General features: G+C 41.4%; 1 protein-coding gene across 2 annotated transcripts in view; it reads right to left on the reverse strand.

The window, feature by feature from the left end:
- The window catches only part of SAMD4A (sterile alpha motif domain containing 4A), a 265,144-nt gene extending 246,270 nt beyond the window's left edge, over positions 1-18,874 (reverse strand). For both annotated transcript variants that reach the window (XM_049767169.1, XM_049767180.1), the window contains exon 1: positions 18,674-18,874. In XM_049767169.1, coding sequence (XP_049623126.1) covers positions 18,674-18,869 — 196 coding nt within the window. In that variant the 5' untranslated portion in view covers positions 18,870-18,874. The remainder of the gene's footprint in view (positions 1-18,673) is intronic.
- Positions 18,875-19,584: the final 710 nt, after the last annotated feature.

A 19,584-nucleotide genomic window follows, 5' to 3' on the forward strand; every position in this document is an offset into this window, starting at 1 on the left:
GCAGCAGGGTTCATGGGGTCTGCCTGAAAGGCTTCATCCTCACCACCACCACCACCAACCACCAAAGAAAAAAGAATGTAGTCTTTTAAAAAACTCTTCAGGGCTGGGGAAGAGAATCAGTAAAGGGATCAAGGCATCTGTCTTGCACATTGCCAATCTGGTTTAATCCCCAGTACTACATATAGTCCCATGAGTATTGCCAGGAGTGATCCCTGAGCAAGAGTACAGAATCAGAGATTAGTCCTGAGCACAATGAGTATGGCCCAACTCTCACGCCTTGATATGAAAAAAAAAGGGGGGGAGAAAATAACTTTTACCCAATTTACTAAGATTTTTAAATTTTGATGACTTTTACAATCTTTTCAAACACCAGATAAAGTAAACTTAATCAAATAAACCTTTCATAAATATCTCATACATAAAATTCTAGTTTACCAATTTAGTATTTCTAATTCTTTTTATAATAATGTAATTTTATCTAATGTAACTATAGATTGGAACATTTATTTAATCAGAAAACATGTTAACAATTGTGTTGCCAAGCAATTGAACAAAAGGCAGTAATAGAAATTCTTCTATTCTTAGTAATTAAGTCATATTAAAAGTTAAATGATAACCCAAACATAATTATCTAGTCCATTCTATTGAACGAAGTTTACTCTGAGTACCTACTGTGTGTTGGGCACAAAACTGAAATATTGAGAGTCTTCTTCAATGCTTTGTAATTGACATAAAAAAGAAGTTAGAATCTAGGGAGTTGGAGTGTTAGTTCAGCAGGTAAAATATTTGCCTAGCACTTATAGCTGCCCCAATTCAATCCCTGGTTCCCAAAGCCCAAGAATTATCCCTGAGAGCAGAGCCAGTAGTAAGTATGGGCCAAAACCAGAAGGGAGGGAGGGAAGGAGCGAGTTCAAATCTAAACGATTCATCTTAACAGCTGCCTATAAACCTAAAGCCCAGTATAGCCAAATTCCTTTGCTTCATGCATAAGACCTGGATGCTTTATCCCTCAGCTGCTATGCCTCATCTGTGAACTTTTACAATCCATGCACATGTAAAATACCTTACCCTATATCCAAATTTCAACACTGAAATTTGCCAAAAATAAAGTTAGTATATATGGTGGTGGGTTTGGAACACTGAATGACTGAAACTGTTATCAACAGATTTATAAATCATGACAAAAAGATTAAATAATTTTAAATAAAGTCAATATAACACAATAACAATTCCAAGAGTAAAATAATGCACTGCTTTATTTGATCACATTTCAATATAAGCCACCTGTTTCTGCACATATCCTTTCTTTAAAGAGGATCAGCAACAAAATACTATATTCATTCTTTATAAAATTGCTTCGAGGTCACGAGAGAGAAAGGTATCAATGGGACAACTGGCGATATGATAGCTGTACTTAAAGGCTCTATACCTCCATTTTAAAGGCAGTGGTTGCTGAGAACATTATACTATTACTACGTTGTTGTGGCAAATTAATGGAAAATGTCACTAAATGTGTCATTTTATTTTTTTTTCTTTCTTTTTTTTTTTTTTGTGGTTTTGGGGTCACACCCGGCAGTGCTCAGGAGTTTTTCCTGGCTCCGTGCTCAGAAATTGCTCCTGGCAGACACGGGGGACCATATGGGACGCCGGGATTCGAACCGATGACCTCCTGCATGAAAGGCAAACGCCTTACCTCCATGCTATCTCTCCAGCCCCTAAATGTGTCATTTTAGAAGCATTTTATTTTATCAAGTAACTGTGAACACCAAAATCATTTTAATTCTATAAAATACAACTTCCCTGAATAGAGTGCACATTTTTTCAAAAGGTTCTCTGAATAATACCAGTGTCACAAATAACCTCTTTAACCTGCTGTAGTAACAGCCCAGATTTTCAACAGCTGTCAAAATAGATTCCAGTATCCATTCTACTCAAGTGTGTTAGAAGAAGATCTTAAAACTGTCAGTGTGTCTAGATGTGGGTAAGTCAATATGATATGTAACCCAGTTGACGCCGCCAACTAAAAAGAAATTGAGGGAGTTATAATCAACTCAAAACGTAAAGATTGATCAAAGACAGAAGGACAAAGAGATAATGTCCCCAAACAAGTACCACCCCATTCTCATGTTCAGATTCAATCACAAGGTTTATTTAATAAAATATCACATAATAGGGCTCTGAAAAACTATGTCATTCATTCACCATAACAGAAACACCTTCCAAAGTCCATCCACTCTGCTGCTATGAGAGGCATTATTGCTTAAGGGCAGGATTGATAGATACAGCAAATAATCTGAACTTAGGTACCCTATGAAAGTATATTTCTGAGAAGCAAAATAAACATGCTCTATTATTTAGTGTGTCTATTATCTCAAAGTTAACTGATCTTTCTGTATAATTTTTTGGTAACCTATACAGAAGTAATAAAATATAGACAATTTCCTCCTGAGCAATATTTCATTGAGGGATATTGCTAAGTACATAGGTAAATATTTTGAAGTTTTTAAAAAATGTACTCTCATATTCATTTCTTCATGATTCACCAATTCCTTTTGTTTTGTTTTGTTTGGGAGGCAACACTCATTGATACCTAGGGGTTTCTCTGTCTCAGCACTCAGGAGTAACTTCTGGCGGTGCTCAAGGGACCATATTGGGTGCTGGGGATCAAACCCAGGTCAGCTGTGTGCAAGAGCCCTATCCACTATGGTATCTCTTTGGCCACAGATTCACCAATTCTTAGTCATTGTCCCTTTATGTAAGATTATTTGAAAGTAAGGGACTCCATATTTGTTTACCTTTGTAGAATTCATACATTTCATAGAAAGGACTTCACTGACATGACCAAAAATAAAATTACAAGATGAGAGCCAAAGAGATAATATAGGAGATAAGGTGCTTACCTTGCATGCAGCTGACCCTGGCTTGACCAGATGACCTCATGAACTCATGTCCCCGAGTACTATTTACTCCTGACCACAGAGTCAAGAATCACATCCTGAGCATCAACAAGAAACCCCAAACCTCCCAAAATAAGTTTCAATATGAAGGACATTTTAAATCAATAAAATAGTCTTCTACAATGAATATAAATAATGTTTAAATTTACCATTTGTCTTACTTAATATTGTCCTTTAGAGCAAGGCTTTTTCACACCAGTCCTTCAATCCACTGCTATCCAGTGTCCTAAGGTCTGAGCTACTGGGCAGAGGGGGACAGAGAAAGATGTGGGGAGGCAGATCCTCAACTCCACACAGACACATCACTCTACCCAAGGACTAAACAACAGCTGGTGCACACCACTCACTATTTTAACTCTGGAGCTTAACAAAATACCCAAGTATTTCCTATTTTAACTCTGGGAGTCTTTCTGTAATGAGAATAGGAGAGAATCTTAAAATCAGCAACAATTAATTCTTGTCAAAAGTATCCCCATTTAAAACACAGCAAACTAAACATATAGGGCCCAAAATAACTTACATGTAACCTACGTGCAGCTAAATATCAGAAATACATACACCCAGGTTCAAGTTTGACCTTGTAGCTACAATTTCAATATTTTAACTGTGCTCGCAAATACCACAATAATCTGGAAAATTTGCTAACACAGCTCATTCTGCCACAAAGAGAAAATGTGAGAAGAGAGAGGTTTTGTTTAAAAAAAAAACAAAACAATGACAAGAAACTCTTATCCTTTTCCAACTAACATTTACTCAATGAAAGGTAAAGTAGAAGTAATATTAAAGAATGAAATGCAAAGCACAATTATTTTCTCATTTAGCTGATGTATACAAAAAATGCTCAAAGTTTTTCTGCTGCATGGTATCATTTGAATAATAACTTCTACCAAATTTCTTCTTAATAATAAAACTTTGTGAAACACTTAATTAACACCTTTTAAAGACTTCTAACCCACCAATTTAGGTCTAAAATCCCTCTGACATGATCTCAATGGTCCACAGCACACCAATTTCTAGAACATTTGTATGCATGAGTAAATGGTCACAAAATAGCTTTTAAGCAAGCTTTCTTCCCCTAATCCCCTGCCCCACAAAAACAAAAGGTGAAATATCTTTTGGGGGTGGGGGATGGTATTCCTGGCAGTATTTTGTAAGCTATGTGTGTTGGAATCAAACCAGAGGTACCAGAGGTTCCTCATGCAAAGCAAGCACTTCAGCTCTTTGAGTGAGTTCCTTCATTCCCACTCCCCCACTCTCACCCTGTTCCAAATTTCTCTGGCATTGACCTCTGAATCCTTCTTACTTCCCCTACAGAGTGAAATTATGATCTAATCAATGACAGGCAAGATAGTGGAAACAAACTGAACTTTGACAAGTCCCAGAACTGCAAATCCCATGAAATCATCAGATCCAGGCTTGGGTCCAGACACAATTGACAATATTCATCAAAAGGGCCATGAGTTTATTTCAGACTTGTAATTAGCAATTTTTTTTAAATAAGACCCACCGTTAAGCTTTCCTAAACCTCCATCCACCCTGCACACTTTGGTTGCAGCACAGGGGAAACAGCAACTAGTGCTGTCATCAAGGAACACAACAGTGATACTAGTATCACACTACAAATAAAATGAGGTTGTGCTGGGGATCAAACCCTGTTCTTCCTCATTCTTTCAAGAAAGTTATTCTATCCTTGAACTGTTTCTGGATCCTTCATTAGAAACACTTGCAATCCTGATGTGTTGGTCCCATTTAAGTTGGTCATCTGAGAATAATGTCACTTGCATGTGACATGTGAAAAGAATGGTTCCATTGGTAGAGTATCTTTATGCAGGTAAGAAGATAAAATTCCACTTCATCCTGGCGATATCCCTGCAACTTTCCAAAGAATTATCTCCAGTTCAAAGATGAGGAAAAGCAAGACTCAGAGTATAAGCAAAGACACGATGCCAAGACCAACCAACAGCTGATTAGGAGCTGAAAAGAACAATATCCCCTTCTCTCCACTGGCCTTATCGTATATATCTTGGAAACAGTACTAAAATTTTCATCTTTCCCTCTTTATTATGAAATCATCAGGCTTTCATCATATGGAAATTGACTTTTTCCCACAGCTGAGGCCCTTTTTCTCACAGCTGAATCTCCTTGTGAATGAAGATTATAATTTGCTTGTCATCCCTCACCCATTGTTCCAACAGAAAAATAGTAAGACCACCTGTGTAACAACAAACAACATTAGGCATCATAGAAACTAGATGACCAAGTCACAGACTAGAAAATGACAGTGCCAAGGTAATGCTATGCTGATAGTAATGTCAGGGTGCTGGCAAATTCTGATAAAGATCGATTCTCAGAGAAGTCTCTAAAGATTCACCACCCTCGCCTGCCTTCAAGGTGAACTAATCACTAGTCAGTGAGGCAAAGCCACACCACAGGCAAGGGAGCTCCCATCAATGGCATCATATTAGTTCTCAGCTGGGATTTCGGGTAACCCAGAGTGGTTGAGCTAAAATTCTACATAAACCACAACGACATTTCTGGGAATGTGATTAAAACATTCTAAAATGAAGCCAAACCCTCCTACACTCTCTGGCAATTTACAACATCCAAATGCTAATCATTTTTCAATAAAATCTAATCTATGCTGGTGAGTGAAGAGAATGAAAAGAAGGAGAGGGTTGGGAACTCTTCAAGTAGATCCCTCTTGATGAGTGCTGCCTTTGACCTTCAGGTAAACAGAGCATCTCTTCATATCAGGCACAAAAGAGTCATTCAGTGCATTCCCTCAGGCTGAGTCAGTCTGGGGAAAGTAGGGAGATGCCAGGCTCAAGGTCCCAGATAGCCAGGAGGTGACTACATATAGAACAGACTTCCCAGCAAGCAGACACCCTTAGTTGGCCTGTCTTTTCCAATTTTCCACAGAAGGGATGTGTAAATGCCATCTCTTCAATCTCATAAGTGCTACACTGCTAGAAAATCAAACCAGTACAATTCACTTTTACACCACCTACAGCATATGTTTCCCCAAACTGATCTTTAGAAATTTTCCACCACTTTCAAACAATGGAAGAGCTTGTTTTAATGGATTGCCCTTAAGTTGATGCTTTACCCAATTCCAGATCCTAAGGAGAGCCTGACTAGGTTCATCACCTGCTAGTCTGTCAAAGTCAAAGGTGCCAGGAGTTATTAGATAACACATTCTTCAATTCTTTCTTCTCTGTTGCCTGCAGAACCTGTTTCCTTCCCCATGTCCTACCAGTTCACACAGAGATGGTATAAATCTCTAGTCAATGTGTCTTCCTTAAAAGCAGAGAAATGTTTGCATCAATGCCTTCCATTTAATTGGGGGAAAAGTGCCAGTGGATAGAAAGAAACAGAGCCATATCCAACTATATAGGATTAAAATGTGATAAGGAAGGAGGACATTAAAATGAACACACACACTCAACAGAATTCTTCCAAGATTTCATTTATAAAATATTAGAGTAAAATATATTAAAATTAACATTTAATGCCCTTCAATACTTTCCTTTTAAGCATCAACACTTTTATTTATCTAAGACTAAAATAAATCTACAGCCCTCATAAAGTGGCAGTGACTAAAGTGGGTCTTTGGAGCATAAGCTTCTCAGTGACCTTAGCAGGTTTCTAATCACTCTTGTTTGTTTGCTCTTGGGCCACACCTGGCCGTAGTCAGGGCTTACTCCTGGCTTTGCACTCATGGATTATTCCTAGCAGGCTCAGGGGACCATATGGGGTATCAGGGATAAAACTCAGGTCAGTAGCATGCAAAGCAAATACCCTACCCTGTTTTATCACAGTGGTCCCATTTCTAATCATTTTTAACTGAAGTTTCCTTACTCAATCATAAAAAGAGAGATAACTCTACCTTGTATGAATCATATTACTTAACACAATTATTAAGCAAATCTCTGTGTTAGACTGCGTAACAATGAACACATACAATTATTCCAGTGTGCCACATCTAATTTTCATAACCATAAATTCTACTCCTATGTAACTACCTCCACAATGCTGACACACCTATAAAGATGGAAGGAAGGAAGGAAGGAAGGAAGGAAGGAAGGAAGGAAGGAAGGAAGGAAGGAAGGAAGGAAGGAAGAAAGGAAGGAAAGAAGGAAGGAAGGAAGGAAGGAAGGAGGGAAGGAGGGAAGGAGGGAAGGAGGGAAGGAGGGAAGGAGGGAGGGAGGGAGGGAAAAAGAGGGAGGGAAAAGAGGGAGGAAAAAGAGGAGGAGAAAAGAGGGAGGGAAGAGAGGAAGGAGGGAGGGAGGGAAGAGAGGAAGGAGAGAGGGAGGCTGTAACAATATCACAATAAGAATCCTTCAGTGCCTCTTTCCATAAACTCAGTGACTCTGTGACAAGATAACAAAGTTTCATTTCTCTGCCTAGTTTAGAAGAGTCAAGAATCACTTTATAGGTGTACTTCTTAAGTGAATGTCACACATCTGTTACTCAAATATATAGTACAAGAGGAAATACATTAGAAACAATCTAAAGATTTTCCAGACCACCATATTTATTTATTCATTCAATCATTGATAGTGTGTGTCTTTCTCCTCTCTTCTTGACAGTTTTATTATCTTTACTCCAAAATTACAGGTTATAGAACCTGAAGGTCAGGAATAACTTTAAAAGTCATTCAAGGGGAGTCAGATAGATAATACAAGGACCAAGGTACTTTCCCTCCATAAAGCTGACTCTGGCCCCTAGTGTGACCCTGAGGCCCCATCCCTACCCTTGCCAAGCCTCCTGAGCACTACTTAGGAGTCTCCAAAACAACTGTAATCCAGAATGTAATATCATTTTTGTTTTTGTTTTGTTTTGATGAAGAAACATACTATAAGAGTGGAGTGGGGTAAAAATAAATATGGAGCACAGTGATGAAGGGATGGTACTTTAGTTTTGGTGGTGGGTGTGGTAAGATTTAGACACAGAGAAGCAATGCTGTGCTCCTGAAATTATACAGAACCAAAGAAACCAAAATAAACTAAAGGAAAGCAGTAAAATTTTATTTAAACACACACACACACACACACACACACCATGGAGAGGCCCATGGGTAGTTCACAGGTGAGGCTGTTGGTTTCTTTCCTGACAGATGGAATAAGGATATGAGAATATGCTTCTTCATCACACAGGACTGAGATCACTGAGGCACATCATTCAGCCAGGGGTGCGGCTCAATAACTAGAAGCCAAACTTAACCAGCCTTATCCTGGGCCAGTAGACCATAGGTGGAACTCGAGCTGCTGCTTTTTTCAGTCTACTGTTTGCAAGAGTTAGTTATCACTAAAGATTTTCTTTCCATTGAGCTAAATGAACTGAACCCGTCCCTTGCCTTCAACACAGAAGACGGAAACACACAACGTTCAAGAAACTCAGAGACTAAATTCCTTTTCTCCTGTTCAACTATTGACAGGGACCCACCTTGCTCTTTCCTCTGACCACAACTTGATTGTTCCAGTTCCTTCAAAAGCGTATGGCCAGTCAATGCCCCAGATTAAGTACTGTGGCCAGCAGAAAGTCTTGTTCTGAATTTTCAATCATGATATCTATAAGATCATGAAATCTTATAGCAGTCTTGTTAAAGGCTTGGGGTAGGGGCCAACTACATGGTTATTAGTTCCATACCAAGCTCTATAAAAGCCAATCAATAATATGACTAATTGAGACTTTGCCTTGCATGCAGCCAAATCAACATCAATTGCCAACATCCCATATGGGTCCCTCGAGCACCATAAATGGGTGACTCCTGAGTGCAGAACCAGGAATAAGTCCTTAGCACTGCCAAGTGTGAACCCAAAACAAAAATAATCCTTAAAATTTTAAATAAAATAAAGTTGGAAGTCTTTTTCCTGCCCACTACTAATAGATCAAGCCTCCTCTAACCTAGTTCTTGAAGGTGCAAACAAGAGGTTTAGCTTCTAGTTTTCCATGTTATCTCGAGCTTCCAAACACTGAGATATACTAGTTCACCCACTGACATGAAGATGTCTTTCATGCCCAGCTATTACTGCTGCCTTTTACCTTGAGGTTTCACTGGCCCTATAAGCAGTGAGTAAAGACTCAACAAGACACACACACACACACACACACACACACACACACACACACACACACACACAAAGAGCTGGAAGTGAAGGGACTGAGCACCCTTACCCAGCCTAGTGGCAAGCCAGAGAATTAACTGCCCACAGACCCTATGACACTGCAGATGGTCCCCTAGTTCAACAATATCCACTTGCTTCAGCTTTCCCTTCTTCCTAGTCTCTCCTTTCCTAGCTCCCTTTCTCCTTACTGGGTTCAGTGCCCAAAATAAACTACCTAGACACCTTGCCTCAGGCTCTGCTTTCTTGGGGACCCCAGACTAAGACACCTGTCAACACAAATAAAGATGTAGAACATGTGAGCCCTGAGGCACAGCACCAAAGCCCTCTATTAAGGCTAACAGCAGCTGAGCTGGCCGGTCCTCCTGTCAGTCAGGGAAGGCACATCACTACCCTCCTCATCCCTGTCCAGCACCCAGCCCCCAATTTATTCATCAGGATATGAGTCGCTTTGGCAATGGCTATGTTAAAGCAAAAAGGATGCCATGCAGGATTGCGGGACCAACCCATGGCACAGCCCCTCTCCCTAACTCTGCTCTCCCTTCCCTTCCTCCATCATCCTGGAAATGACATTCACTCCCCATGACCCATCTCCCTATTCTTAAGAAAAGCAGAATCTTTCCCATTTCTTCATACAAATGTTCACAAATCAAGTCTTAGATCAGAAGGTCCAAAATGTATTTAGCCTTCTGCCACCTTTTATTAAAAGACATTTGGTACTCCCCCAAAACCTACTTTTTTTTTAAATAGAAATTAATTGCAACCAAAGCTACTCCTGCCCTCCTAAATTGTCCTAGGGTTTGGGGAAGCATAGTGTATCACCAACTTTAAGAAATACTGTATTAAATACTCTTCTGATTTCTTTTAGTCTTTTGGGTCACACCCGGCAGCACTCAGGGGTTACTTCTGGCTCTGTGCTCAGAAATCGCCCTTGGCAGGCACTGGGGACCATATGGGATGCCGGGAATTGAACCACCGATCTGCACACAAGGCAAACACCTTACCTCCATGCTATCTCTCCAGCCCCTTCTGATTTCTTTTAAAGATTTATGGAGGCAAGTTGTGGGGAGTTTCACCTCTGAGTACAGAACTTGAGAATAACTTCTGATGGTCCTCAAAACAAACCCTTTGAGCTATCCATCCCTTGGCTGCTTCTGGAATTCTACATAGGTAATGCTAACCTTACAGATCCTGACCAGGTGCAGCACCTTCACTGTGTTCCTTTGTGCCTTTTCATAATGACACATGGTTATTTATCAAGGCTTCCAAATGGTTCAGGGTGTGGGGGAGAGAGGGACAGGAAATTCAAGGAGAGAATGCTCCCATCAGGTCTCTAGAGTGAACATCCTGCCCTTTCCGGCTCAACATTCCAGTTTACAGCATCAGCAAAAAGAAATTAATCTTTTCTGGAGCCTAATTTTCTATGGCACACTGATGATCAACATGCCTGGGAATCTCAGTAGGGGTAAGTCAAAACTTTTCTGGGAAATGCTATGAAAAACTGCCATTCTCACACCTAGATTATGAGAAATGGTTCAGTAGCTTGAAATCCAATGACCAGGCTCTAAATTTCCTTCCACTACTACTAATATGATCTTTCTACTCCCAAGTATGGCCCACAGACTGGTAACAGCAGCACTGGAGAGTTTATTAAAACTACAAGAACCAGTCCACCCACCTATACAATCAGGTTTGAGTTTAACAAGGTCATCAAGAGATGTGCATGCATATTCAATGTTTAAAACTGGTCTAAGACCCCTTTTCTCAAGGCTGTAAAGATATTACAGAGGTAGGGCTTACACGTTGTTGACCCATATTTGATCTCTGGCACCTATATGGTCCCTTGAGTCCTAGTAGGGGTGATTTCTGAGCCCAGAACGAGAAGCTGCCTTGGCTATCCATGAAATATTTCTATTTTACCCACCCACCAATGTAAAATGCTGGAAAACCACTGCTTTAATATACACATATTTATCTTCAAAATTCCAGAAATACTGACCCATGCCTACTATTTTCCTAAAAGCAGGGTTTCCGTAATAAAATCCATAAGAAAGGTGCAAAGATCTTGTCAACCCCCTGCTTGTTTTTATGACAAGCTGATGACTGCTACTATAAACCCAACCCATGCTGTTCTCTTCCTTCCACTCATCTCAGAGCGATATGTGTATCTATGTGTATAGATATTCATGTATCTGTGTCACCTCCACAATGCAAGTGTAAGATCCTTGAGAGGAATAATTATATTTCACCTTTTGACACTGTGCCAAGCTCTCCAGGACACTTGATGAATTAATATGTATTGAGAATCTTGGTCTCAGAGTTTCTTACTAGATTCTCTTTGCCAAGCACCATATATTTTTTTCTTTTCTTGTTTGGGAGCCTTTGTTGGCAGTGTTCAAGGGACCACACATAGTGCTAGCAATTGAGTCATAGTTGGCCACCTGCAAGGCAAGAGCCCTAATCCCTGTACTAGCTCTTTGGACCCTGTCAAGTACTATTCATTGATATTTTCTATTGTGTAAAAGAACCCACTGAATAATTTTATTAGTATTTTCCCCATAGTAAGACAAAGAAAAAAAGTGCATTCAAATGCTGCTGGGGGTGGGGGGCAGAGAGATAATACAGCACATAGGGCACTTGCCTTACATGCAACTGACCCAGGCTCAGCCCCTAGTATCCCAAATGGTACCCCAAACATCAAAAAGTAATATCTGAGTGGACAGCCAGGAGTAACCCCTAATTACTGCCAGATGACACACATACATACATACATACATACATACATACATACATACATACACACACACACACACACACACACACACAATGTTGCTATGTGGAATGGAAACCAAATCCTAGATCTATTTTATGAGTCCTCATAAGGGATATGCTTGTAATACATAAAACCTGGCTAATTTCCCCAAACTTTAAGCAGGTTCTTAGGGTGCAAACTCCAGAATATGGCTTGAGCTTTGTCAAGATGCCTGAGAGAAAGCTTGACTCCTAGAAGTTCTACTTTCTTTAGGAGCTTTCTGCCTCAGGGAGCTTCTACTGAAGTAAAAAACAAACAAACAAACAAACGCTCAGAAGAGACATCTGATTCTGCATCTTAATCTGTGAATTGGATGAATTCAATAAATCCTTGGAAGAAATTATTAGAGGAATGAAAAGGGAAGGGTTGGGCTAAAAAGCCGAAGTAGTAACTCTATTTGGAAAAGAGATTTATATGAGCACTGTAACTGTCCTAGCAAATGAGTTAGTTATATGTAGCAATTCACTCATTGATGAAAATTTCCAAATTTCCTCATAGGTTTAGAAGAAGCAGTATTTTTCATTTCATCCTGTCCTCAATGACCTCTGCAGAAGTGAGAATCCTGGGGTACAGGCTTAATTGATAGATACTAGGCTTAATAGTACACCCTTAGTCTTGCAGTGATGGTAAATGAACTCAGGACATTGCAGAGTATGCTAGAGTTTCCTGTCTGTCTTGACCTTCTTTTCACCTTCATTTTTCTATTTAAATATAAATGAACCAATTTAACTGCTATTAAGTTTATCTGCCTTTTCTTGCTTTGATGAAACCAATTTATAACAAATACTTGCTGGGCCATCAAGCTAGTACAGCAGGCATGGCACTTGTCTTGCATGTGGTTGACCTACATTTGATCCCTGGCACAACATATGGTCCCCTGAACCCACTAGAAATGATCCTGAGCACCACAGACTGTGTCCAAATTCAAAATACTCTTACAAACACACAAAATATTTGTTAAAATTTCTTAAACACCCCAACCAAACCTCCAGATCCAAGTTATTCACAACAAAGTATAATACATATTTATATATAATCAGCTCCCATCATCCCAATCCAATCAAAATAAAATTATAAAATCCTAAGTGAAAAATGTTTTGGATACTAAGTCCCTATATATTTCACTCAACAAGTGATTTCTTCTTTTCAGATTCAGCTATTTAAAATAAACAATTTCAATTTACATCAAGTGTTAATAAATTATCTGGAAAATTATATTAGTTCTCCGTTACTTTTCAAAATCAACATGACAGTAAAAGGTGAAGTTTATTTTACATCACCAGTTATTTTCAATCTCTTCTTTGTAAGCCTTTAAGTGAAGATTTCATGTCATTTGGGGAAACATTATTAATAAGTTACATAATAATTGGAAACAAATTTAAATTTGAAACATAACTCATTAGTCCTTTCTTTTGCAAATAACTTCTACACAAAAACGAGTTTTTATCAATTCCATTTTACAGAGGAAATAAGTGAGGCTCAGAAAAATCCTAGCCCAGTCTGACTGATCTCAAAAAACCAAAACTTTTAAGAATCTTTCATGACAAATGTCCAATCAGGAATATAAATACTCTGGGCCATACCACTTCCTTTCATTGCATATCCTTCCATTGGAACCTTCTCTTTCCTATTTCAATATTAATAGGAACAAAGTGACCCTGTGGCCTATTGATGTCATCAGGGTATAGAATAAAAACTGTCCCACTGCCTGTCCCTATGAACTTACACTGGAAAATATTTTTCCAAAATTGCGTGTGTAAACATGTACGTGTAGACATGCACACACATACACACATCTCACTCCTCTTTTCATTCCTCTTCCTGCCCCCATTTAAAAATCTTTATCATCTCTGCAGGACTTCATCTAAATTCTCTAACTGGCAAAGTTTGGCACACCATAGCATCTGGTTGGTTTTCTTAATTTCATTTTAATTTATTTTTAGCTTTTGGACCACACCCAGTGATGCTCAGAGCTTACTCCTGGCTCAGCACTCAGGAATCACTCCTGGCAGGCTCAGAGGACCATATAGGATGCCGGGGATCAGCCATCGGCAAGAGAAGCATCCTACCTACTGTTTTTCAAGTCCAAATAGCATCAGTTATAACTTACTTCTACTCTTGTAGCCACTCAAATCTATTTCCTATGTACAACCAAGGCATTTGTATAAATGTTATTCCTCTCGTTGGAAAGCGCCCTTATATCTGTTCTTTTAACATAATGAATCCTACCGACCCTTTAAATCTCAACTGAATGCTCCCAGACCCAAGCATCACTGCCCTGTGTCTGACTAAGCCATACCAAATTCTCCAGCACTCTAAGGCACGTTAGTGGAGAATTACTGAATAACCCCGAGCACTACTTGGGAAGGCACCTCTTCCTAAAAAATTTTTTAAAAATCACTCCAACTGAAACATAATTCCTCCTTTAGTGAAGACTTCTCTGATCCCCTCCAGGCAAGTAGTTCCTTACAATGTTCTTAGAACCCCACTTTCCCTTACCCTCCCAATGCACTATTTCCATAGCTAGACTTCAGCACCTCTAATATATTAGTCAGTTATTTTAACACTAAGTCTGTGTCAAACACTGGAATATAATAAATTACCTTTGTATTTCCATGACAGGGCCAGGAAAATAAGTAAGGCACTCAAGAAAATGTTTGCCAAATGAATACATACAAGAAAGAATTACAAATATGATCTTATTGGGTAAAATCATCAGACCTAATGATTTCTTCTACTTTTATTTTATCATCAAAAAAAGTCAGTTTAGAGTATAGTATGCCTATATCTATAGTATAGAATGAAAAAAATAACAATTATAAAATTAAAATATTCAACTTCCTTATAACAGCAAATACATCCACATCCTTTCCAGTCTCACCTAGTTCTAGCCACCACTGCTTAGATAATACTTCCACTTATATCTAACTGCAAGTAAAGTAACTATCTTTTCATCATTTACTTACTGTAAATACACAATTTCCCCCACAAAAATATGCACATCTGGGGGCCAGGGAGAGAGTACAATGGGTATAATGGGTAAGGCACTTAAGTTGCACATAGCTGACCTGGGTGAGATTCCTGGTGCCCAATATGGGTCCCCTGACCACTGCCAGGATAATTCCTGAGCACAAAGTCAGGAATAAATCCTAAGCACTGACAGATGCAGCCTAAAAACAAATTTAAAAATATATGCAAGACTTTGTAAGTTAGTAATCTTGGTGAAATAACTTGTGAATCTCAATTTTTCTAGTGATTCCACTGGAAAATAAATTTCAAATCCAAGTGACCAAAATAGCACCATAATAGCTTTCCTTTGAGAGCAGTAAGTAAAATAGGTGGGTTCCATTAGGAAGAGTCAAATGATTTGTCAGCCCCAAAAAAGTCATCTACAAACTGAGTCTGGTTAAAAGTCTAAAAGTTAACCTAGATTGGTAGCTGATGGGCATTTATGTAAAATTATGACGATCTGGAAATAAGCCCCAGCAGTACACAGAGACTACAGGTACAGATCCAACCTGTTTGTTTGTTTGTTTCTGAACCTGAGAATGAACAACTGAACCACTAAATTCTCAATAAACGCTAATTCGAGTGAAAAGTTAGTCTCAAAATACATCTCACAGATCTCAAATTACTAACCATATTTAACATGAAGGATTTTCTCCCTACTTAAAGTCGGTTCTGAATTTTAAAAATCCAAATTCATACTGCTACTAATCGTGTTGTATTATACTGAGATTATGCCTCAGGCATTATTTTGGTTCATTCACCAAGTTTTAAAATCTCTCAACACCAGTATAAATATTTTCTTAATTGATGGTTGCAAAATAAGTAAAATACATGATGATTTTGGTGTAGGGAATCCCAGCCAGCCAATGAATGAGTCATTCTACGCAGACTAGTTTTCTGAATGGGTACATGCTTTACACACCAAAACAGCTTTGAAAGATTAATTATCTTGACTGTCAACATTTCCAAAATACATTGTTCATGTCTCTATTCACAAACTATTTTAGAATTTATCCTGGTAAAAATCATTTCACTTTCATTAATGGCAAAAAGGGAGTATGGATATAGTAGAAATTGTGTAAATGATTGGGGGTTCTTTTTCTAATAGCCCAAACGCTAGAGGCTATTGTACCCAATTCTATTTTGTTTTTGTTTTTGGGGTCACACTCGGCAGCGCTCAGGGGTTACTCCTCAGTATGCTCAGAAATCACTCCTGGCATGCTCGGAGGACCATATGGGATGCCGAGATTCGAACCAATGACCTTCTGCATGAAAGGCAAACGCGTTATCTCCTGTTCCTAATTCTTGTATCATTTTTCTGTCTGATAGCTTTCAAGTTGTCAATGGTCACTTCTTGCTTTTGGTTACAGCAATCCCAGTCTAAAAGATCCTACCCTTGTAAGGCTATTTTTCAAATTAAGAAAAAATAATTAGGATTGTGGTCTAAATTAAAAGTATGTTCTAAGAGAAAGGTTTAGGTATTATCCCAGGTTTTCTACTTTCTCTTCAGGCTGCCAAATGGGTATTTTTGTCCCAATTCTGGTTCTTGGCCAGGTTCCTGATAGGGTGGAAATCTTTACCTAGACCTCAGATAAGTTGTGAATCTTTATGCTTGATCTCTATGACACCCCTGCACTTGCACCCCTGGGCCCCGCAATGCTGCAGAAGTGAGCCATCCCCAACCACACTAATCAATTTTTGTCCTGGTGAAAAAATAGAGCAAGGAAAACAGTTTCCAAGGTTCCAGGAAAATGTTCAAAGTGGGAAATTAATCCAAAGCCTGGGAGATGGTCCCTTAGCTTACATAATGGCTCTCCATGTCCTCTGTGTACATCTTTCACAGCACGAACAGGTAGACCCCCCAAAAATGACATTTGAAAATTCACAGTTCAACTTTTCCTTGCCAGATTCAATGACAGACTTTTTCAACGAAGCACCTCTCTTTAATGTTATGCATACAATTACTCCACTTCTTAAAACTGACTGCCGCCCTACTAGGGAAAGGCTTCTCTCTTACTCATATTGGGGGGGGGGGGGGATGTTCTGACATTAGCGCAACCTAAAGATGAATTATCATCATTCTTCAGTCCCTCTAGATGCCCTGGAGTGAAGCATTCAAGATACTTTCCCAGAAAACACATAAGCCCTTCACATGGAATGAAACACAGAAGTTTATATAACCTTGTTTGTCAAACCCAAGGAAGCAAAAGCAAGCAGGTGGACAGGCCACTGTGTCACACAGAGGAGGGATGGGAGAGAGAGATATAGTTCTCCTTGCACTGCTCCTCACCCAGAAGGCTAGTCTCCAGCTATTTATAAACATGAAACTGAAAAAGGGGGCCTTGCCACCCGCACCCTTGTGAGCACCAAGTCCAGATGGTTGGACTCAGGCTGAATTCCGGGGGGGGGGGGGGCCCTGTAGGCTCTTCCCCAGTAGGGCCCTCCATACTTGGCAGCTTAAGATCCTCTGGGTGCAGTTTCGTCTGGTCAGGAAATGGAATGCGAGGATTTCCAGCGGTCACTTCCAGCCTGTGATTCTATATATGGAAACATCCCATCCCAGTGTTTTTGGGCCTCATGAGCACCGCTGCCAGGGAGGAGTGAGGCGGAGGCCAGTTCTCCTTTTGCTCATGTCAGGCCCACTGGCTCACAGGTCTCCCAGGCCTGGCTGCCTTGGGCTGAACCTTGTCACCCAAAGCCCAACTCCTGCTGAGTCCTGAAGGCTTGGGTGGGAGGAGGGTAGAGGGGTGGCCAACTACCATGGAACAGCTGGAGGAGGACCCTGCATTCTTCCTCTGCCTGAACACTGGGCGCTCTGTTCACTCCTGCTGCTGCAGCACCAAGGAAAGAATCTCTCCTTTCCAAAATGACAACCTACAGATCTTCCAGCCTTCCCCCCTACGCGCCAAGGCTAGCATTTCAGCCTGTCACCCCACCACCACCACCATCAAACTGCTGAACCTGTCTGCCAGCTTCTTCACTTTCTACTACAGGCATTATTAAAGATGAGTCTTGGGACAACATGAAGTAATGGTATAGTCAGTAAAGACCCCCCCCACACCAAAAAATATGCAACCAAGATTCTGATTCCCCCTTCTCCAAAAGTCAGTCATACATCGCATCATGACTGACAGCACAACTGCCCAGCGAACCCACTGCAAACGTCATTTGAATAGTCTGTAGCGTCACCTACATATTATTCTAGAAAGGGCTCTGAAGTGGGCATATGGGGATGGGGGGGGGGATGAGAGGAGGCCTGAAATCCAACGGAATGCTTGTATGTTCCTCATACAGCTCATCAAAGCTTGGCTTCTGAAGGGCAGTCCCTGGCTTCTTCATGTGTTGCTGAAATCTAGAGAGCCACGTTGCCCAAAAAGGAGAAGGGGGGGAGAAAAAAAGCCCAGAAAATCCAGACTCTACGTGACCTGACTTACTTATTTCCCAGGAAACTGCATGAGAGAAAAATCAATCATTCATGCTACCGTAGCTACCACACGGAATGGACCGAAGGAGTTGACAGTGGGCAAAGACCCAGAACGGGGGGCCAGCGGAGGTACGTGGATGGCGGGGACTGGGGAGGTGACGATGGGGGGAGAGGACACGAGTGGGCAGGAATGCCAAGGGCCTGGGGCAGCTCTGGGGCTTGCGTCCCAAAAGAGCTGCGGCGGAGGCCAGGCGCGGAGGATGGGGGGCGCTTGCAAGGGGGGTGTTGGAGGTGGCTGGGGGTGGCCTCTAGGGCACAGGCGGGACAGCAGCGGCCGCGCACTTACCCGGGCTGTTCGCCTCGCCTTCCAGGACGTGCAGCTCGGCGCAGTCGGCCAGCGAGTGCTCCAGGCAGAGCTGAAGGAAGCGGGCCTGGGTCTGGCTCACGCGCTTGAGCAGCGACAGCAGCGCAACAGTCTGCTCACACTCGTTCCAGCCCTTAAACCAGCCCGCCAGCACCCCGACCTGGTCACGAAACATCATGGTTCTGGGGCGGCTCTCGGTCTACAAGGCCCCCCCTGGGCGCCCCAAGTCCAGTCCGCCCCCACCTGCCCCCCAAAGTTTGGCGGAGCCGCAGCCTCAAGGCTGCTGGAGCCACAACCAGCTTCCAAGGTGGCTCAGTCGCCGGGTCGCTGCAGGTACGTCTGGGCTCCCGAATCTCTCCCTCCTGTCTTGGCGGGGTTCAGGGGCGTGCGGAGATGCGCCCCACCGCGAGGATGACAGACAGACGGACTGCAGGAGAGCGGGGATATGTCTTTCTTTTTTTTCTTTTCTTTTTTTCTTTTTTAAATAATGATAGTAACGATTTGGGAAAATCCTCCCAAGACACACAAATTGGATGGAGACTGGTCTCTGCCCCCCCTTTCCCTGCTCGCAGCTTCGGGATGGTGATTTCCGGCGTTCCGGGGGGGTCTCTCTCTCTCTCTCTCCCCCCGCTGGGCCGCAGCTCCGACCCTTTCAGGTCCGCATTTCCCGAGCGGTGATCACCACTGGAAGAAGAGAAAAGGGCCGCAGTGAGACCTCCTCGGCCGGCGCGGGAGCGCACCCTGGGAACGAGTGCATCAGAGGGGGCGGGGGACCCCCTTAAGCCTGGCCGCCCCTCCCCATTCGGGAGATGAGCTCCATTCCCTTTCTGGGGATGGCCAGGAGCTTCCTTCCCCAGGTATGATGCCAGGAGACACCCCGCCACCACCGTCAC

Source organism: Suncus etruscus, chromosome 2 (genome assembly GCF_024139225.1).
Source record: "Suncus etruscus isolate mSunEtr1 chromosome 2, mSunEtr1.pri.cur, whole genome shotgun sequence".
Lineage (NCBI taxonomy): Eukaryota > Metazoa > Chordata > Mammalia > Eulipotyphla > Soricidae > Suncus > Suncus etruscus.